Genomic DNA, 22,496 nt, shown 5'->3' with positions numbered 1-22,496 from the left:
AATTTCTAATTATTTTGATGCAATGAGAAACTGATAAGAAACCATCAACGATTTTATGTAATGGATATTAGCATAAAATGAAAAGTGAGAAATACAGGGGCAGTGACTGTTGGCTAGAAACGCAGCTGGAGGGAAGAGGAGAGGGAATCAGGAAGCTCTTAGAAAACCCCAAGAACAGAACTTCTTCTTTCCCCTAACTTTCCTGGCTCCTCACATGCCCTCGTGGATGTCTGTCAGTTTTGCCTTTCTCGGAGCCATCACTCGTCCATTGTTAATAGCATCTTGATTTTACTTTAGGGGACACCTCCCTTCTCCCATTGAGCACGGTCCTGCTGGGGCTGTCGGTTCACATGTTCCCCCTTCAGATACCTCAGAGAGAAGCACCAGGCTAAGTTAGGCCAATCAGAGGCCTGATCCCTGGAGACTACTGCAGAGTCTGAAAACCACTGTCATTCTTTCATCTTGCTGTCTTGCTTCCTGGAACCCCACAACTGCCCTGATTCCTGTCCTTTCAAAGACCCCAGTCTTCTTTTTCCTTCAGTCTGTGGGCCACCCCATTCTCTTCCAGTAAATTCCTATTTGCCTCTATTAGCCAGAGTTGTTATCTGTGGATGGCAGTGAAAGAACACTGACAGGTGTAATGAGGAAAATCTAGTCCTACGGTTGCTTTCATCATCTCTGTTGAACTTATTATTGAAAAGGATCAGCTCTAGGATAACGGAGATTTGCCTTGAAGATGAAGAACAACTAATATGTATGGATACTAGTTATGTTTCAGACACTCTTCTAAATACTTCCATGTCTATCTTATTTAATCTTCAGAACGACCTCATTGGATAGGTGTTATTATCCCCATATTACAGATGAGAAAACTGAGGCACAAAGTAATTAACAAACTTGCTCGATTTCACATGGCCAGATTAACATGCCTCAAAGTTTATTCTATGGAATATTAGTTTTTCAGGATTATATTGGTTTCCTGGGGCTGCCATAACAAAGTACCACAAACTGGTGGCTTAAAACAATGGAAATTTATTGTCTCACAGTTCTGGAGGCCATAAGTCTGAAATCAGGGTGTCGCCAGCACCATGTTCTCTATAGCAGCTCTAGGGGAGAATTGTTGCGTGCCTCTTCCAGCTTCTGGGGGTTGCCGGCCATCCTTGGTGTTCCTTGGCTTGTAAATGCATCACTGTTGTCACATGGCTGTTTTCTGTGTGCCCTTTTCTTATAAGGACAGCAGTCACATTGGATTAAGGGCCCACTTGCTTCAGTATGACCTCATCTTAACTAATTATATCTACAATGACCCTATTTCCAAATAAGGATGCATTCTGAAGTGGTAAGGGTTAGGACTTCTTTTTTGGGAGATCTAATTCAATTTATGACCAGAAAAAGTTAATATAAATTGTTCAAAAAAGAATGCTACAGCCAAGTAAGTTTGGGAAACACTATTATAGGATTCTTTGCTGTAGTACTTTGGTGGGGTGAGGGTCTTTAATTTGTTTATCATTTAGAGGAGCTGCTGACCTGGGAATATTATGTAAAGTTTCTCAAAAATCTGTTTGATGATGGACTTCTTTTTACAGGCTGACTGTGGGATCAACAGTCAATGTGGAACACCTGTTCTCATGCCTGATGCGAGGCAGTGGCGCCCTAGCACATCCCTCCCGGGTCTTCTGCTTTCCTCTGTGACCTGCAGTGTCAACTTTGAGACAACTTTTCTTCTCTGAGCCTGAGTTTCCTTATCTCTAAGATAAGGAAAATAATATGCTTTCCCTATGGGTTTCACGTGTGGACTCATTTTTGTTGTTGTTTGTTTTGCGATGAAGTCTTGCTCTGTCGCCCAGGCTGGAGTGCAGTGGCCTGATCTCAGCTCACTGCAACCTCCACCTCCCGGGTTCCAGTGATTCTCCTGCCTCAGCCTCCCGAGTAGCTGGGACTACAGGCACACGCCACCATGCCTGACTAATTTTTGTATTTTTAGTAGAGACAAGGTTTCACCATGTTGGCCAGGCTGGTCTTGAACTCCTGACCCCAAGTGATACATCTGCCTTGGCCTCCCAAAGTGCTGGGAGTACAGGCGTGAGCTCCCATGCCTGGCCTATGTGCAGACTAATTTAGTTTAAAATAAGGAGGCTGAGAAACACTTGATACAGGGCTTGGCATAGAGAGAAGTAGGCATTCATTTAGTAGTTAACTTTGTTATGCTAACCACATGGTTCTGAATTTCTTGGCATTTTTATTAGGCATTTCCAGGATCTCAAGAATAATCCCTAATCAGGACAATTTCCACCAACAAGTTTTTCTTGTTCATCTTTCTCTTCCTTTCATCGCTTCTTTTTCTCTTTAAAAGAGGGATTTTCTGTATGGTAGTAAGAATTTCCCTTAGGTAAATATTCAACCCAACTGTGGTTTTAATAAGTCTCCAGCATTAGCAAGGAATGGGTGGTTTACTCTGCAGTTCCTTATTCTGATCTTCCACCCCAGTGAGGGGAAGAGGATGTGATCATGCGACCGCCAGCAGAAGGGAAATTGTGAAAGCGACCTGCTGTAGAAAAGGCAGCCCACAGCCACCTCAGCATGCAGAGGAGGCCCAGCTGCTGAGAGGAGGTGCCTGAGAGTGACCTTTGCATCTGCCTGTCCAGCCAGCATGGAACCAAAGCGGATCAGAGAGGGCTACCTTGTGAAGAAGGTGAGCGAAGGTGCCACTTACCAGGGTGTCAGTGGACATGGGCTGGGGAGACTTGGGTCCAGCTCCACAGGCTACCTGCTCATCTTAGGAATGTTTCCTGCTCAACCAGTTGGGTTGAAATAGGGGAGCGTGGTACCACATAGAATGTTGGAGTGGGGTTAGGGGAGTGGGGTTACTCATCCAGCCCCGGGTTCCTTATAGTTTGATATTATGAGTCTGAGAATTCCAGATGGCCGGGCCTGGAAGGTGGGGGTCTAAGCTAACTCCCTCCAGATTTAGAATATCCTTTTTAAGAGACACACAGATGTGTTCTATCAGAAGATATACTCCTCTTCTATGGAGGTTACTTGGAGAGACTATTCATTTTTTATTTAAATTCCCCTTCCCCTCAGTTCTTTTTTTGGGAGGGAAGGGAAAAAAAGTGATTAAAGAGTTGATATAATGATAGAATAATTACGGCTTATTTCTTGGGCCATCTTCTTGGAATTGACACGTTAAAAAAAAATCTTATCTTTTTTTAATTGGGCTGAAATCTCTTCACTCACAATTCTTAGTAAATTTGCATAATGTGGCATCGAGGTGGTAGATGCACCATTTTAAAGATTAGGGTACTGAAAAAGGCTTAGCCTCCCTGGTGTGCGTCATGAAAATTGAATTTTCTTAGCGCTGTTGGTCTCTCTTCAGATGCTGAGTGTGTGCTGTGTGGTTGTGAAAGCTCCCCGCGATGTGAATTCACACATAGGACTTGGCGTCCTGTGGGCAACACCTATATACACAGATATGCTCACACTAACCTTAGTGAGTGGATTGTTTCAGAAATGAGCTGCATGTAGTGCCTTCCTTCAGGTGCTTAGCTTTTTAGTTGAATGAACAGCGAATGTGAGTCTGTTTTAGGCTACTCATTTGTTTCACGTTTTAGCCTACAATGTTCTACCTGTAAGGGGGGTTAAATAGCACACATTGCTGCCTGCTTCCATTTTGACTTCAGGTTGGAGGGACCCTAGGTCATCTGGCCTAATTCCTTCATTTGCAGAAGAGGAGACAGACCCAGAAGGCTTGGTGATTGCCCCAGGTCACATGGCTATGACAGTTGTGACCAGCCACTCCTTCTCTGATGCTTAGGCTTCTGATTCATGGCACTGAAATTTGTTCATTACTCCAGCATTTTCTTAAAGCAGATTTGCTCCACGTTAGGATTTGTAGTGTATTTGTGAAGGTGAGAGCTATGAGTTGGTACTGGAGAGTAAGTGGGCCCTCAGCTGCTAATCTCTCTAGCCAGCTGTACTTTGAAACAGCCTTTGGAAAAGACACACATATACATAGAGGTGTAAAAGATTCCTTGCAATAGGCACCAATAATAATTGGTGAGACCTGGTAATAATCAATGTTGACTTATTCCTTTCCTGGTCACTTGTGGTAGTATCCTCAGAAGAGCAAGTGAATGGAAACATTTCTGCAAGTTTTTGTTTGTTTTTTTAAACAATTAAAAACATCTTGCAATGAAAATTGCTGTTATAAAGTTTGTATGCTCACATTTTAATCTCCCTAAATTACAAAAATATGAAGACTAAATTTCTAATAAGTGAAGCTGTCTCACTAAAAAATGGGGATGATAGAGTCAGGGTTGTCAAGCATGTGGATTTAAATTAATAAATAGTTTTTAATTAGTGAGAGTAGTTCTCTCAGACTGTAAAAGCCAATCTAGAAAATGTGCCTGGAATTAAATAGTGAAATTTTGTATTGATAGTTTTATAATTTATATCTTCCATAATTTTCATGTTTACAAGTTACATCTTCCATAATTACTGCATTTTTCTCTGGGACCTTTTGAACACTCTCTGATATAATGCATTAAGATTCTCTTTTTGTTTTTTTATTCTTCTAAAACTTTTATTTTAGGTTCAGGGTTATATGTGCAGGCTTGTTATATAGGTAAACTCCTGTGACAGGCGTTTGTTGTACAGATCATTTTGTTACCCAAGTACTATGCCTAGTATCCAATAGTTATTTTTTCTGATCCTCTCCCTTCTCCAACCCTCCACTCTCACATAGCCCCCAGCGTCTCATTTGATATTTTTAAGAAATGTTTGGTCCAGAAATATTCCCTTTGTCAGCTGCAGAACTAAACCTAAAGGCAGAGTTTCCCAAGAAGGTATTAAAGTTCTTAACTTCTTTAGACATTAAGTTTCCTTCAGTTACCTCATGTGTGGGTTAAAAACTGTATATGTCATTAATCTGACACATAATTGGTGTACATAAGCTGCATAAGACACTGATTATTTGTATTAGCATCAATATACACTTCAATAGATAGTGGGGCCTCTCCTAGATGTTAATGGGGATACGTACTGGTTCCTGGGTTGGTTGCCAAATTAATTATGAAGGAAGGGCCATAAAAATCTTTGAAAAGGCTCTTCGAAGCCTTGGCTATGGTTTTTGATATTAAAGCATGAAAAATAATAATGGTGAATCTTTCTCCATTCACCTTTTTCTCTTATGCAGTTCAAAATACCTGGGTAGCAACAGAGAACATCTTTGTCCTGTGTCTTGTTTTATGAAATAATTTTATTGCAGATAAGATGTTTTGGGTGGAAAAAATATAGCATTAGAAAATGCTGGTGCAGGAATTTTGTCAAGTCAGAAATCTTGGGGTCAATAGCGTTAACTGTAAAATGTTTCTGCTTTTCTTCTGTGCAAGGTAACTGCTGACATTTCACAGTCCAGGTTTCCTCTTTTGCCTCCTGAATAAGATCTCCAAATAAAGACAGTGGTTAAGAGGGGGAGGGAAAATACATGATTCTGTCATTTTCCAGCTTTTTCATTCCAAGTAACACCCATGTCCCTTTGCCTTAGAGTCTTTCACCTTACTTTTTTGTTTTAAAAAAGAGTACTTCTAGCCAACCATGGAGCAGCGAGCTGCTATACAAACATGACTTCATTTAATCCTAACCACCCTATGTGATCCTCATCTTACAGATAAGAAAACTGAGACTCACAGAGAATAAGTGACTCACCCACAGTCAAACATGTGGCAAGAGGATGACCTAGGATTCAAATCCAGGCCTGCCTAATAGCAAAACCTACCATCTCATTGATCCCAGCCAGCATTCTGAAAGGCAGGCTTACCCTGGCCTGCAAAAGAACTCACTAGAGCCAGAGTGAGGCATGAGCAAATTGTTTTGTGGGCAAGATTGGGTTTAATAACCTCAGCCTCCCTTCCTCTCTGTTTAGGGGGTTTCTTTCTGGCCAATAAACATGTTTGGAAGGTCCTCGAATACTCACTACTGAATTAAATATGTTCATCATCATAACTGGAAAAAAAATGAGACAGGAGCAAATTATATGCTCTGCATAACCTAGACTCCTCCAAGTCATGTCTCAAACCAGCCTAATTCCTAGAGGCTTATGGAGCAAGCTATTGTTTCCAGGACAACCAACCTCACAAGCACTTGGCGCAGCAGCACTGACTCAGAAAGTGGCTGAGGGATTTGGATGTCCTTTGAGGCTGGGAGAAAGCATAGGAATCAGGGTGATGGGAAAGGGAAGGGCAAGCAGCAGGGACAAGAAAGGAAAGGCTGCAGAAAGCTGTGGTAGAAACGGAAGAGAGCCCCAGAATCAGGGTCCTGGCCCAGGGGTTCTTTCCTGCATCTACCTTGTCTTCTAGGCAGGATGAAATAATCTCAAGCGATTTGCGCCTACTGATTCATCATCATTGTAATAGCTAACGCATGTGGTGTTTACCCTGAAGCAGGAACAGTTCCAAGCATTTCATGCCTTAATACATTTATTTATTTATTTATTTATTTTTTGTTGAGACGGAGTCTCGCTGTCACCCAGGCTGGAGTGCAGTGGCGCGATCTCGGCTCACTGCAGGCTCCGCCCCCTGGGGTTCACGCCATTCTCCTGCCTCAGCCTCCAGAGCAGCTGGGACTACAGGCGCCCGCCACCTCGCCCGGCTAATTTTTTGTACTTTTTAGTAGAGACGGGGTTTCACCGTGTTAGCCAGGATGGTCTCGATCTCCTGACCTCGTGATCCGCCTGCCTCGGCCTTAATACATTTATACAGCATACTTATGACAACTCAACAAAATGGGGGCAATTATTATCCTTACTTAACAGATAAGGAGATTGAGGTACAGAGAGGCAAAGGGCCATGTCCAAAGTCACACAGTTAATAAGTGGCAGAGCTGGTTTGCAACCCAGCAGTGTGGCCCCAGCATCATGCAGAGCCTAACCACTTTCTATGTGGCCCTCGTGGGCTCGTATTGCAGTGACATTCTTTTCCAAAGCACTGTCACGATGATGAGGGGTACCCAGGGGTACCCCTCCTTATGCCAGAGCGACTCCACAGTGTTGCTTACAAAACCGTACTCTCTTTTTTTTTTTTGAGATGGAGTTTTGCTCTTCTTGCCCAGGCTGGAGTGCAATGGCGCAATCTCGGCTCACTGCAACCTCCGCCCCGGAAACCGTACTCTTAACCTGTCTCTGTGGCCGCCATTTTTCAAATGTATGCTACGTGCTGGCTACTGCGGTGAATGCTGTATGTATATTATCTCATTTAATCTTCACAACGATGGGAAGCAGGTACTTTGTTACTTTCATTTTACAGGTGAGGAGACTCATGCTTGGAAAAATTCAGTAACTTACCTAAGATTACAGAGCCTGGAAGAGGCAAAATTGAGATCTGAATTTAAATCTAAGGCTCCAGAAATCATGCTGTTAAGCACTCTCTGTGCCATTTCTGTATTGCTTATTTAATATGTTTTCACTGCTAAATTTTCCAACCTGGATGAGTTCACTTATGTAAAAAATATGCTACTGAATAGACTAGTTCCTTTGCCTTCAATGAGTTCATATAGGCACAACACAACCATTTGTTTGGGATGTTATGTCAGTGATCTGATGGATCAGATTGGAAAACTAGATGATGTGATTTATGTTGTAGCCAACATAAGGGCTTAATTGAATGCAGCATCAACTTAAAATAATATGTCCCATAGGTGTGCAAGAATAGATAATAGTAACTGACAGTTCTGCTTTAGATATGTAGTTTTGATCACAGTGTAATTTTCCTTTGAATTCCAACCACACATCAGTGTGTGAAAAGAGAAATATGAGGGAAAGGGGAAGTTAAAAGAGATGTCTTCACTTTGTAGGGGGTGTCTGAGAGGGCTTCTAAACACAAATATCTGATTGCCCCAACCCTCAGCCATTGGTTGTGGCTTCTTTCTGTTATGCTGGGTGTACACAGGAAGGCACACCTCAATTTATGCATTCATCACACTGACCTGGAGGTCACTCTCTCCCATGTGAGATTGTGAACTATTTGAGAGCAGAGACAGGGTCTTGTTTATTTTTGTTTTTACTTTTATTTTATTTATTTATGTATTTTGAGACAGAGTCTTCCTCTGTAGACCAGGCAGGAGTGCAATGGTGCAATCTTGGCTCACTGTAACCTCTACCTCCAGAGTTCAAGTGATTCTCTTACATCAGCCTCCCAAGTAGCTGGGACTACAGGCATGTGCCACCATGCCCGGCTAATTTTTATTTTTTTAGAAGAGATGGGGTTTCACCATGTTGGCCAGGCTGGTCTTGAACTCTTGACCTCAAGTGATCCACCCGCCTTGGCCTCCCAAAGTGCTAGGATTATGATATGATAGGGAGGCCTTGGCCTCCCAAAGTGCTAGGTGTGAGTCACTGTGCCCAGAGTTGCTTAATTTTACATCCCAACAGCCAGGCCAGTGTTGAAAGCATAGGAGCCATTCTATCATTATTTGTTGAATGAACGTGTCCCAGATAAAGAAACTTGCCTAAAGTAGACTTCATAGAGACCAAAGTAACTTCTTAAGTCTTAAGAAAAGTAATTTCAATGGGGATAGTCATTTTTAGATGATCATGTAGAATATATTTCAAAGATTTATTATTATTTTTTGGCTTTCAAGCAAGCCCAAGGGTTGGCAGGGACACCTGGAAATAGAAGACTAAAGGGGGAAAAGAGGGACACAGCAGGCACCTTGGAATAGATGTGTAGGATCTCAGGGTAGAAAGAGATGGTACAGATTTAATCCAACTTCTCATCTGCGGCTTGCATTTCTTTTATTCATCTGTTAACAGGCATGCTTGAGTACTTCTCTTGTTAGGGAACTCACTAATTAAATTTTCTCCCTTAAGTTATGCAGAAAACTGTTTTCCTGAAACCTCCACCAGCTGGGACTTCAAAACAATCCAGGCGTTCACACCTGCTCTACCTGTTCCTTTATGGGCTAAAACCTAGTCAGTTCCTCCAACAGTTAGAGAGATGATACCATGTTGGTGTTCTGCTTTGAACAGGCTCTGGTTTATCTCCAGCTTTGAGGTCCCTTGAACTCAGTATAGTTCTCCAGGGGCACCTGATAAGCATAGAACTGTAAGGAATAGGTGCTATTTAACGAGTGATTACTATACACCAATTACTGATTTAAGCAATTTACATGGATTGTTTTCATCTCCTAACAAAGCTAAGAAGTAGATATCATCATATCTGCTTGCCAGAAGGAGAAAATGAGGTTTAAAAACTTGCTCAAGGCCACATTACTAGAAAGTGGCAGAGTTGGGATTTGAGCCTGAGCCATCCAGCTCCAGAGCCCATGGTCACCTGCAGGCTATGCTTCGTTTAAAGATAGAATGATCATTTTCCTTGCTTTCGATCTTACACTTCTGTGTATACAACCACAATGAGTTTAGTTTTTTTTGACAGCCCACATCAAACTGCTGACTCATAGAGCTCCTTTTTTCCCACATGCTCATTTCCCACACCTTATAAGTCTTTAAAAAATATTAAAGAGAAAGACTGTATCTTATTTAATTTCAATTTGCATTTCTTTGATTGCAGTTGAAGAAATCAATTATGTTTTATTGGACCCAGTTTTTATTCGTTTGAGAAATGCTTATTTATATTATTTGCCCATTTAAAAAATTGGGAGTGTTTATATATTTCTTATTGGTTCTAAAGAGTTTAAAAATTAAGGATATTAATTTTTAATCATATGATGATACAAATATTTATGCATTTTCATTTGCTTTTCAGTTGTTGCAGTTTTTTAAATATAGAGAAGTTCATTTTTTTTTTTCTTGAGATGAAGTCTTGCTCTGTTGCCCAGGCTAGAGTGCAGTGGTGTGATCTAGGCTCACTGCAATCTCCACCTCCTGGGTTCAAACAATTCTCCTGCCTCAGCCTCCCAAGTAGCTAGGACTGTAGGTGTGCACCACCACACCCAGCTGATTTTTGTATATTTTTAGTAGAGACTGGCTTTCACCATGTTGGCCAGGCTGGTCTCAAACTCCTGGCCTCAAGTGATCCACCCACCTCAGCCTCTTAAAGTGCTGGGATTACAGGCATGAGCCACTGCGCCCAGCCGAGAAGTTTATTTTTAATACGGTTAAATCTCCCATTCTTTATGATTTCTTCTTTTGATGTCATGCAATGTCAGACTCTTAGGTGCTAAATTATACCAGTCCCGTGATGATAAACAGCTATTTACCAGAAAACTTTAAATCTGACTCAGCATCCCATTGTGGACATGTACAGGTTTTGGCATATAATGGGTGAAAACACACATATGCTACACACACACACACACACACACACAGCATATGGATATATATATATATCTCCATTAAAGTGAAATAGCTAGCTAAGTGGTCTAAAGAAATCGATACAGATTCCAGAATGGCTCAATGTTATACAAGAACCAAAATGAAAATTACATCTGTGGGGAAGGGAAAAAGCATAAAATTGAGAATCAGGAGACCTGGATTCTACATTAACTCGTCAGATGTACTAGGCCAATCACTTAACATTAATTGGTCAGATGTAGTAGGCCATCACTTAACTGGATCTCCACTTTTTTTATCAATATGGTGACAGTGTTGGTAGATGATCCTAAATTCCTCTGTCATTTGGACATTCCGTAATAACACTTCCAGGTTTGCTCTTGGGTGCGCATCAAGTGGGTTGGGGCCAGAAAAGGAAAAATGTAGGAATGGTCAAGGAGAGGTGCTGCCAGGTTACCCGAGTGAGAAACTGGTAGCCTCAGTAGTGGTGAAGAGGAGAGAGAAACCTCCTCAAATTCCATCATCCTGACCTAACTCAGCATTATCAGGCCTGGAAGAATGTTTAAGCTTTATAAGTGGTCAGATTTCTCTTGTTTCATAAAGTATCAGCCTCTTCATTGTGCATAATGACCCTGAATCCCAAATGACACATCCTCCTCAGAGTCAGACCCCGGAGGCTGCACTTAATTTAGAAAAGCACAAACTCATTTTGGACAGTTGGCTCCAGACAGTTGGCTTTGTCTACTGAAGGAATGCAATGCTGGCTTATCGCTACTAATGCATCCCAACTTCAAAGTAAGAAGCCCTAAGTGATGATGGCAGTTAATAATCTAAGCTAGTCCTGAGGTTGAATGTTAAATGTTAGGTTTAAAAGGGATTCTGGCAATCATCTAGTGCAACTTTTCATTTCTAGCTCTGAGAACATGTCTTTCTTTTCTTATTTCCAGGTATTTTAAAAATTTTTTATTAAATAGATTTGTCTATGTATTTCACTAAAAGTATATTCTAAATTTTAATACATAGCAGAGTCATATGTTACTCATTCATTTAATAATTTTCCCAAGTTATTTAAAAAAGTTAAGCCCACAGAAAAATGAGGAAACTAGTACCATTATTCATATACCCTTTACCTAGATTAATCAATTGATAATGGATGGGCACATTTGCTTTGTCTCTCCCTATCTCTATATTTCTGTGTAAATAAACACACATATCATTTTAGATTGAGATAGTTGAGAGTAATTTGCAGACATCATGCTACCTCACCCCAAAATACTTCAACATACATCTTCCAAGAAAAAGGACATTTTCCTATATAATCACAATGCCATTATCACATCTAAGAAATTTATTACTGATAAAATGCCATTATCTAATACACCTTTTACATTCAAATTATGCCAGATAACTCAATAATATTCTGCATAGCGGCTTTGAAAAGAATCCATGATTCAATCAAGGACAATTCATTGCATGAATATGCTGTTTTTCCAGTGATTAAGTGAGAGAAGTAACTAATGTGGAATAGTTTCCTTCTATAGAAGCAACTTGAAGGGTGGTGTTACTATAATCACTGTATACCCCTCCATGGAGTTAACTAACAGGACCTGGAGTTAACAACTTTGTTTTTTAATTAAAGGATAACTTACATACAATAAAGTACACGAAGTGTGTCATAATTTTTTACATACCTATACCTCATGTAAACAACACACAGATAAAGACGGAGACATTTCTAGTATGCTATAAAGTTCCATTGTTCCCTTCCTAGTCTATAGTCCCCTCCTTGGTAACCATTATTGTAACATTTTCTCATGAGCTATGCCTGTTGTTGAACTTCATATGAATGTAATCATACTCTAAGCACATGTTTTGCCTGTTTGCTTTTCACTCAACATCTATGAGATTTATTTATAATGTTCCAGGTACTAGCGGTTCATTTTTTAAAATTGCTAAGTTGTTTTCCATAGTATACATTTACTGTGTTAATAATGGATTTATATATTATATTATACAGTTTACTTATTCCTTCTTCTGTTGATGGGCATTTGGGTTAGTCTTTGTTTCTGGCTATGATGAATAAAGGTGTCATGAACATTCTTACATGAAACCTTTATGGCAATATGCATTCATTTCTCTCAGATCTTTGTCCAGGAGTGAAATTGCCGGTGCAAAGGACATGTATGTGTTTAGCTTTAGCATAAAACCAGATATTTTTTCTGAATTGGATGTGATATTCTGCACTCCTGCCAGCTGTGTTTGGGACTTCCAGTTATTCTACCTCCTTTCAAGTCTTATTCTTCTCTGACTTTTAAAATGTTAGGTACTCTAGCAGGTGTGTAGAGGTATCTCATTGTGATTTGAATCTGCATTTTCCTGATAAATAATGATGTTGAACACTTTCTCATAAGCTTTTGGATGTTTTCTTTACTAAAGTGCCTGCTTGATACTTTTTGCTCATTTAAAAATAGGATTGTTTGTACTTTTCTTATTGATTTGCAGGAGCTCTTTGTATTCTACATATGTTTCTTTCAGATGTAAAACAGAAAGGCATTTGACTGGAATTATTTCATGTGTTGGCACAGTGTCTGATCTTGCTGATTTTTAAAAGAGGAAATAATCCAGTGCTCGTCTGGAATAGTTATTATGCCCCCGCAGAAAAGAGATAGAGTATTTTAATTTAGAAAATTATTTTAGTAACTATAACAAAGGAAATGTTTGGACAAGCAAAGCGATAGTCCCACAAGTATTTATCTTTGCATAAATAGTCTTCCTTTTGGGCAACTGGACCTTTATATAGAGGCCCTTTGTATTTTGAGATAAGCAGCAGGGTCTCTTGGGAACTGGATGATAATTCTATTTTGTGGTAGTCATGACAGGGTGATATCATGGGTTAAAGAATAGACCTTTGCCAAATTCTCCCAAAATATAGACCAGAAATAGAAACTTCCCTGTTTTAATCAGAATGGTCAATTTATTGCTAAAGGGGCAGCTGGCATGAACCCAAACTGAAAACATTTTAAGTAAGGATTTTCTTAAGGGCTACATTGATGTGGACAGCCTCATTCTGGCATTATAGACCTTTTGCAAGTGATTTTCATACGACTTAGCCATGCCTGCACACAAGGCTGCTGTCTGAGTTTCTTTTTGACATTCATATTCAGATAAAATCTGATTAGCTCAAGAGATGGAAGCAACTGCAGGGTGCATGCCACCACTTATGACTGTTTTGCCCATGGGAGACACGGCTGTTGGATCACGACACTTTTCCACTGAGTCCAGCCTCAAGCATCCACTACTCCTCAGTCTGAATTGACACTTATAGATTCTACTTGCCATTCTTGAGTTGAACTGAACTCAATGGGCAGGTTTGGGAGCAGAAAACAAACCACTTAAAGTCAGCCTGAAATGTACCAGACGGAAAGTAGAGATCCATGAGGAGCTTATGGGTTGACTGTCAATGTATATACATTTTATCTTAATTAAAAAACAATTCCAGTAGAATGACAGTCCTCCTCTCCCCTGAGGGCATCTTTCCTGCACAGCCTTGTTATGCAAATGTGGACCACCTGCCTCCACGCTGGCCGAAGCTGAGCTGCATATTGTCCTGTAGAGGTCTATAGGATCATTTTAGGAAATATTGTCACACTTATTGTGTCTATTCTTTTGTTAATCATTTCATTATGTCTTCTTTATTCAGTCCTATGTATTAATTAATAAATAATATGATCTTATTTTTAATTTTTAAAATTTAAATTTTTGTGGGTGCATAGTAGGTATATATATTTATAGGGTACATTAGATGTTTTGATACAGGCATGCAATGAGTAATAATAACATCATGGAGAATGGGGTATCCATCCCCACTAAGCATTTATCCTTTGTGTTACAAACAATCCAATTACCCTCTTTTAGTTATTTTTAAATATACAATTAAGTTGGCAATAGTCACACTGTTGTGCTATGAAATCGTAGGTCTCATTTATTCTTTCTGTTTTCTTGTTTTTGGTACCCATTAACCATCCCCACCTCCCCCTAATCCCCTACTTCCCTTCCTGGCCTCTGGTAACCATCCTTCTACTCTCTGTGTCCATGAGCTCAGTTGTTTTGATTTTTAGATCTCACAGAAAAGTGAGAACATGTGATGTCTTTCTTTCTGTGCCTGGCTTATTTCACTCAACATAATGATCTTCGGGTCCATCCATGTTGTTGCAAATGACAAGATCTTCTTTTTTATGGCAAAGTAGCACTCCATTGTGTATATGTACTACACTTTCTTTATCCATTCATCTGTTGAGGGACACTTAGGTTGCTTCCAAATCTTATCTATTGTGAACAGTGCTGCAACCAACATGGGAGTGAAGATATCTCTTCCATATACTGATTTCCTTTCTTTTCAGTATATACCCCCCAGTGAGATTGCTGGGTCAAATAGTAGTTCTGTTTTTAGTTTTTTGAGGAACTTCCAAACTGTTCTTCATAGTGGTTATACTAATTTACATTCCCACCAACAGTGTACAAGTATTGCCTTTTCTCCACATCCTCGTCAACATTTCTTATTGCCTGTCTTTTGGTTAAAAGCCGTTTTAACTGAGATGAGCTGATATCTCATTGTAGTTTTGATTTGCATTTCTCTGATGATCAGTGATATTGAGCACCTTTTCATATGCCCATTTGCCATTTGTGTATCTGCCTTTGAGAAATGTCTATTCAAATATTTTGGCCATGTTTTGAATGGTTTATTAGATTTATTTCCTCTAGAGTTGTTTGAGCTCCTGATATATTCTGGCTATCAATCCTTTGTCAGATGGGTAGTTTGCAAATATTTTCTGTCATTCTGTGGGTTGTCTCTTCACTTTGTTGACTGTTTCCTTTGCTGTGCAAAAGCTTTTTACCTTGATGTGATCCCACTTGCTTATTTTTGCTTTGGTTGTCTGTGCTTGTAGGGTATTGCTCAAGAAATTTTTGGCCAGACCAATGTCTTGTAGATTTTCCCCAATATTTTCTTATAGCCATAATGTGATTTTAATTACAACCATTCATTCCACAAATTATTGATTGAACACCTGACAATATCATGGTGAAGTAAGTTCTTGCCCTCCTGGAACATATAGCTGGGTGGCAATAGTTGACAGAGTGATTTTACACACTTTATATATAAAACATATGCATACATATGTATTTAAAGATATATACATTGTATAATGCATATGTACATTGTTCACGTATAAGCATATGGCATGCATTATACACTTATATATACATATTTTATACATGATCTAAATCTAAACTATGCTTTAAGATGGAATTACTATCTCTCTCTTAGAAAATAAAAAGCTATGGCTCAGAAATATTAAACATTTTACCCAAAGACATGTACAACTAATAAGTGGTTGACATGAGGCTCAAATGTAGGTTCGAGTTTTGACCCCAAATCATAGCATACATTGAAGCATCCTAAATACTTCAAGCATCATTGGATGACATGTCATACAATAATGGAGGAGGCCTGCAAGTCTGAGGCGGGCCGGATTCTTCACAACCCCAAACCTTATTCCACCAGAAGAGAAACCAAAGGGAGGTGTGTTTCCTCACAAATACATTCAGGCAGATCCTCAGGGCCTTCAGCCTTCCCATTCATTACTCCACATGGCGACTGGCTAAATACTTTTGACTCTTCCTCATTGGGACGATAGTGATACCAGTTCATTATCATTTTTCCAAGAATAGAGAGGATGAAAACTGAAAGCATGGACGACATTCATACATGGCCATCTGTCAAGATACTTAATAATACAGCCTCTCATTTGTAGAGCACGTTCGAACTTATAAAGTCTTATCCAAATTATTTCATTTCATATGTGCTAGAAATCTCTGAGGTAGTCATTCTTATCATTTTAGTGCTGGGAACTGAGCCTTAGAGAGGGCAAGTGGCTTACACAAGTGTGGGCAGTAAGAAAGCCATAGAACCAGCTGGGCACGATGGCTCACACCTGTAATTCCAGCACTCTGGGAGGCCAAGGCAGAAGGATCACTTGAGATCAGGAGTTCAAGACCAGCCTGGCCAACATGGTGAAACCCTGTCTCTACTGAAAAAAATAACATAAATATTAGCTGGGTGTGGTTGTGCGCACCTGTAATCCCAGCTACCTGGGAGGCTGAGGTGGGAGAATTGCTTGAACCTGAGAGGCAGAGCTTGCAGTGAGCTGAGATCATGAAATTGCACTCCAGCCTGGGTGACAGAGAGAGAACCTGTCTCAAAAATAAATAAATAAATAAAAAATAAAAAAAACAGAGGGAGAGAGAGAGTGCTTGAGCTAGATCATCTAAGATTCAGCCAGCCATCTCAGCAGTGTTACCAGAGCTTATAAGTGAAGGCAGATTTGGGGTAAAACCAGCTTTTATTTATATGTGTCTTCAGTGAGTCAGATTAGTTGGTTTGCGGGCCATATTTTGAAAACCACTAGGCTTTAGAATATTTAATAGTTTCTCCAATTCTGACTAACCCTCCCAAGAATTGAAATGTTCTAAAACCCTGAAAAATGAAAACCTTTCCAACCAAACACCAATAATTATCATTTTTGTATTTTTTCTCCTCAAAATAGGCAGTTAAACATGTAAAAATAAATAAAGACTTCAAAAAAAAAAAGAACTGTACTCTAAGATCGTGTGTCAGATGTAGTTTCAGAAGCAAGATCTGCCGGCAGTTCTTACACATAGCAGGGGTGAGAATGTTACTATGAGGTGGCTCCTTTGTGGTTCTTAATTGTGTGAACCAGCCATGAAAAGGGAGGTGCAAGGAAAATCACAGCAGGAAAGGGTTTGGGTGGGGATGAAGTAGACAATAAGAAGGATTGGTTGCTCTTTTCAATGAAGTGTGTTGTGATAGCTGCTAGCATTTGGCAGTTTGGGAAATGATCTTCTTTTGTATTATTTTAATGAATATCCCCTGTGTGCTCAGTATCATGAGCCAAGGAAAGTACCTGATAATGTAATTGCCATGGAGAAGGAAAGATAACCATACTGAAGACAATTAAAGAACTATATGAGGAAATATATAACAAAGTTCCAGGATGTGTGGCACAATCAGTGAGAAAAGCGGGAGGCGCCCCTGAGATCAGGGTGGATCTGTGCAGTTCGGGAAGCCTCGTCAGTGAGGTGGCTAAGCTGAGCCTTGAAGGATAGGGAGAGGTTAGGTAAGGGGAGAAAGAGGAGGGGCAGAGTTGCGAAGGAGTGTTCCAGAGAATGGGGTCAGCTTGAGCAAAGAGCCGGGAGTAGAAATGAGAAAGGCTCCCCAAGTAGCCACTGATTTGAGAGGATTTATGTTGAAGGAACAGAGATGATGTCACGAAACATTTTAAAAACCAACTTTAAGTAAATATAGACTCTTTCCTGTTAGGAAGAAAATACAGTTTGCAAAGAGCCCTGCCCATCTCAGCTCTTTTGGTTGTCATTACAGGGGAGCATGTTCAATACGTGGAAACCCATGTGGGTTGTATTGTTAGAAGATGGAATTGAATTCTATAAGAAGAAAAGTGACAACAGCCCCAAAGGAATGATCCCGCTGAAAGGGAGCACTCTGACTAGCCCTTGTCAGGACTTTGGCAAAAGGATGGTGAGTTGACATCATGAGTTGCCATGAATCCCTGGTCAGGCACTCACCTTTTGGTGCAAGCATTGCCTACAATGTGGGTGGCCTTCCTTGGGCTGGTCCCTCTCACCACCACTCACACCCCACCCTGGCATTTGGGTTTCTCTTGGCTAGAAGAGGTTTAGGCCAACGGCCTCTGCATCATGAGGGGCCCCAAGCCCTTGAAATAAGTCATTTCTAATGGGATGTGTTTTGATTTTCAGTTTGTGTTTAAGATCACTACGACCAAACAGCAGGACCACTTCTTCCAGGCAGCCTTCCTGGAGGAGAGAGATGCCTGGGTTCGGGATATCAAGAAGGCCATTAAATGCATTGAAGGAGGCCAGAAGTTTGCCAGGAAATCTACCAGGAGGTCCATTCGACTGCCAGAAACCATTGACTTAGGGTGATTTTCTGTGTTTACTTCTCTTTACTCATTCCTTCTGATAGACACAAACATAGCAGATCCTGCTCCAAGGCTTGCTTTCACCACCTCTGATGTTGTATCCACTCTGCCAGGTCAATACTGGCACTTGGTGTACTAAAATGTTTACCTGGGTCTGAAGGAGTGATCCAAGGCCTACTAGCTGAGAAGAGGAGGCGAATGGAGTACAAATTCCCTCATACTGGGTACCAGAGAGAGAGAGAGAGAGAGAGAAACATCGTCATTGCATTTATAAAGTAGCCATAATAAGTCAGTCTTGAAATAAAGCTTTAGGATCTTTAGGTAGAAAGGAAAAGGCAGGGGCTATGCATCCAAGCAAGCAAGGTTTCAAGTTCAAGTTCATGCATTTGCACACTCAGGAAGGGCCAGCCAGGGTAAACACCCATCCTGGTGGAAGCCATTTATGTCCTGACCCAGTTTAATGGCCTCTGATATTGGTTGGCTTGGAATTGCAGGTGATAGTTGTAGCCTAAAGGTGGTCAGAGGCTAACAGGAAGATCTAGCTCCTGACAGAGGTTGGGAATGGGATTTCTTCCTTCCTGAGTATCTCACATCTTTGGTCACATGAGCCCCTTTCTCTAGGAGTCCCTTTCTTCTTGGTAGTTTTGCTTTTTTGTTGAGCATTCCCTGAAACAGGGGCCCTGTTGAGAAGAATCCTATGCCGGCTGCTTAAAATGTCCAACAAGAATTTTGTTTTTGTGGAGGGTGGGGTGGGGAGAGGCACTGAGAGGAGCCTAGAGACATCCCTTCTGCACTTCTGCATGACGATACAAGACTTGGCGTAGCACAGTAGTTTGACAAAGTTTGTGAAGTGAGCTGAGTGAGACTCAGCAGCCCCCTTCACCACAAAAGCTTTTTGGCAAAGAGCTCCACGGAGGCACCCAGTGTAGCTGCAGCTGCTGATGGGGGCCATCGAGTGACCACAGTCCTGGCCAGTGCTGTCAGAACTAAGTGGGAAAAATGCTCAGACTACAGGGAGCCACAGGCTACGTGGAAGGGGCCTTCTGTTTTGTTGCTTAGAGCTTCTCTCGTAAGGCTATCTTTGATGTATCACTTCAAGGACAAAAATGAGAACTTCCCACCATTTTGCCTTATATCTCATCATTTTAAAGATAAGACATATGCTTAGTGGAAGCATTCACTTTCTTAAAGGCAAATGTCTACCACAGATGGTCCCTCGAAGAGCATTAAAGAATTGGGATATGAGGATTGAGGGACATTAAAGATGTACAATATGTAGAAAATGGACCTTAAGAACCTTTCATCTTTGACATCTAAATTAGGGCAACTTTCCATCCCAGGCACCAATAATTAAATCAACAAAGAGCTGAATGAATTTAAGAGAATTTAGGAGACGTTAAGTACCTTCCAGCATTGCTAAATGCTGTGCAGGCTACAGAGTTATGCAGATATGAATGCTGCCCCTCCACTACTTATGATCTGATGGAGGGAGATTAAGCTCAGGGGATACCTGGGGTGGGGAAGCTTGTGCTCACCTCCCAGAGAGAACTTACCGTTCTGAAATGTTCCCCACTCATCCAACTGGGTTTTTTTTTTTTTTTTTATCTCTGTGCAGTGCCTTATATTTGTCCATGAAAGACACTGAAAAAGGAATAAAAGAACTGAATCTAGAGAAGGACAAGAAGATTTTTAATCACTGCTTCACAGGTAAAAGCACTTGCGGGCCTGAAATAGGGCAACTGGGAAGGCGATATGGAGTCCTCCTTCGGCCTCGTCTGTGAGGTGGGGGTATGAAGTATGGGGGTTGGAAGGGGTCCCAGAATGCAGCCTGGTGAGCCTGAGAATGAAGCTCCTACAGAGTGAAAATAGAAAGAAGTTCGTTGTTCAAGCTAACGATTTTGTTCAAGCTTTATTTGTTCAAGTTAACATTTGTTCAAGTTAACGTTCCAATCAAAGGATTTTTTTTTCTCAATAAATGGCATTATGTTGAGGCTTGCTAGAAATAGACACAGAATTGGCTAAGATGCAACCCTTACTACGATAAACAGGGATTAAGGCATACAATGTAAGTTTTAAATGACAATATTAGGGCTATCAGAGGCTGCACAGGGTCAGGTATTAAGTGTTATGAGTTTAGATAGTATGGTGTAGTGGTTAAAAACATGTCCTTTAGAGCTAGACTACCTTGGTTCAAATTCTGGCTCTGCAACTTAGCAGTTATAAAACCTTGGCTCAATAACTTAGCCTCTCTGTGCTTCACTTTCTCTGTCTATTTAGCGGGGATAAGCACAGTGCACCTACCTCATAGGCTTGCCATTATGTTTGTAGAGCAGTGCCTGGCACACGCTCAGTCCTATATGGTGCAAGCTCAAGTGGTTATTGTGTTTTAAGTGGTCACATGTCTGTACAACCAATTCCAGGGGTTCCGACAAAGAGAAAGAGCTCAGGGGTTGATGGGATGAATAGGAGGTGGTACCCAAATTTGACCCTGATAGATGGGTAGAATTTCATTAAATATTTACGGGAGGATTTTTGATGAGGAGGCAGGGCAGAGGATGGGCAAAGGATGGTGAGGACAAAGTTATGAGGCAGACATGTGCAGAATATGCATCTAGAAAAAGAAACTGACCAGCCTAGTAGGGCTGATGGTTCATCAGGGGGAGCAAAATGGGATGTACAATTTGGTACTAAGTTTGTCAGATACCAGGCCTGGCTTTCTTATGGTGACAAGAGAGATCAAAGGAAGAAAACTCTGAGCTGATACAGCAAATGTGTAATCCAAGAGGATGTGCCATCAACAGATAATCCATGAAATTGGTCCAGGTTAGGATCGGCAAGGCTAAGGGGAAAAGGCTATGATCACTGATGATGAGATAGTCCCCCACGGGAATAAGCCTCAGAGTCAAGGCGGCAGCCCATGAGCATCAGACAAGGCAGGGCTGAGATTTGAGATCAAGACACCAAGCTGTGGGTGTTGGTATCAGAAAGTGACGAGAGCAAGGGAAGGTCCTAACTCTAGCAGGACTGAGGTCACTGCAACAGCCTTGGGCAAAGGGAACAGGAGGGGATTTCGGTGTAGACTTGGTCACACAATCCAGGTCAGACTGATTTCCATTGCAATGTGTTACCGACTCCCACAGTATTGGGCTGGTCTTCTTCTTCTCCTTCTCCTTCCCCTCCTTCCCCTCCTTCTCCTTCTCCTTCTTCTTTCTTCCTCTTCTTCCTCTTCCTCTTCTTCTTCTCCTTCTCCTCCTCCTCCTTCTCCTTCTCTCTTCTTCTTGCTTCTTGCTTCTTCTCCTCTTCTCCTCCTCTTCTTCTACTCTTTCTTCTTCATCTTTCTTCTCCTCCTCCTCCTCCTTCTTCTTCTCCTCCTCCTCCTCCTTCATCTTCTTCTTCTCCTCCTCCTCCTTCTTCTCCTTCTTCTTCTCCCTCTTCTCCTTCCTTCTTCTTCTTCTTCCTCTTTTTTTTTTTGAGATGGAGTTTCACTGTTGTTGTTCAGGCTGGTGTGCAGTGGCACGATCTTGGCTCACTGCAACCTCTGCCGCCCAGGTTCAAGCGTGATTCTCGTGCCTCAGCCTCCTGAGTAGCTGGGATTACAGATGTGCACCACCATGCCTGGCTAATTTTTGTATTTTTAGTAGATTCGGGGTTTCACCATGTTGGCCAGACTGGTCTCAAACTTCTGACCTCAGGTGATCTGCCCGCCTTGGCCTCTCAAATTGGCCTGTAATCCCTAAGATTACAGGTGGGCTAGTACTTCTTAAATCCTTCTTGTTGAAGGTCAGGGTGGGTTCTGGACATTTCTATGGGTGGAGCCTTCATGGGGGAGTCAGGTGGCCTCGGCTGGGAGTTGAAGGCTGCAGCAGAGACTGGGACCCAGCAGTGCTGACACATGATGGAAGACCTTAAATGTCCGATGACTGGCAGACTAGACCAAACTTGTCTTTCAAGCTTCAGCATGCCTCACTGAGTGAGCATGGATGCAAGGGTTAGAACACTTAAAAGTGACAGCCCAGAGTAGTTGTAACTTCGGCCTAAGATCACTCAAATTCCCTGAGCCTTAATTTTCTCATCCTTAAAATGAGGACTGCAATTACTGCCCTGCCTCTTTCACAGGCTGCTATAAAGATAAAAGGAAGAAATGCAGTGTCGCTTAGTTTATCCTTGTAGAGAAA

General features: G+C 41.2%; 1 protein-coding gene across 5 annotated transcripts in view; it reads left to right on the top strand.

Annotated features, from left to right (window-relative positions):
- Positions 1-456: 456 nt before the first annotated feature.
- Positions 457-22,496, top strand: part of PLEK (pleckstrin) — a 34,539-nt gene continuing 12,499 nt past the window's right edge. The window contains exons 1-6 of one of the 5 annotated variants that reach the window (XM_063617886.1): positions 2,044-2,174; positions 2,488-2,692; positions 7,083-7,301; positions 17,745-17,900; positions 18,140-18,321; positions 19,937-20,028. In XM_063617886.1, coding sequence (XP_063473956.1) covers positions 2,651-2,692; positions 7,083-7,301; positions 17,745-17,900; positions 18,140-18,321; positions 19,937-20,028 — 691 coding nt within the window. In that variant the 5' untranslated portion in view covers positions 2,044-2,174; positions 2,488-2,650. Of the gene's footprint in view, positions 755-1,321; positions 1,340-2,043; positions 2,693-7,082; positions 7,302-17,744; positions 17,901-18,139; positions 18,322-19,936; positions 20,029-22,496 lie in introns of those variants that run through there. The other 4 variants (XM_063617887.1, XM_063617888.1, XM_055242773.2 and 1 more) reach the window with 4 other exon arrangements.

This window comes from Symphalangus syndactylus, chromosome 14 (genome assembly GCF_028878055.3).
Source record: "Symphalangus syndactylus isolate Jambi chromosome 14, NHGRI_mSymSyn1-v2.1_pri, whole genome shotgun sequence".
Lineage (NCBI taxonomy): Eukaryota > Metazoa > Chordata > Mammalia > Primates > Hylobatidae > Symphalangus > Symphalangus syndactylus.
Note: the sequence above shows the minus strand (reverse complement) of the source record. Positions and strands in the feature narration are given on the sequence as shown.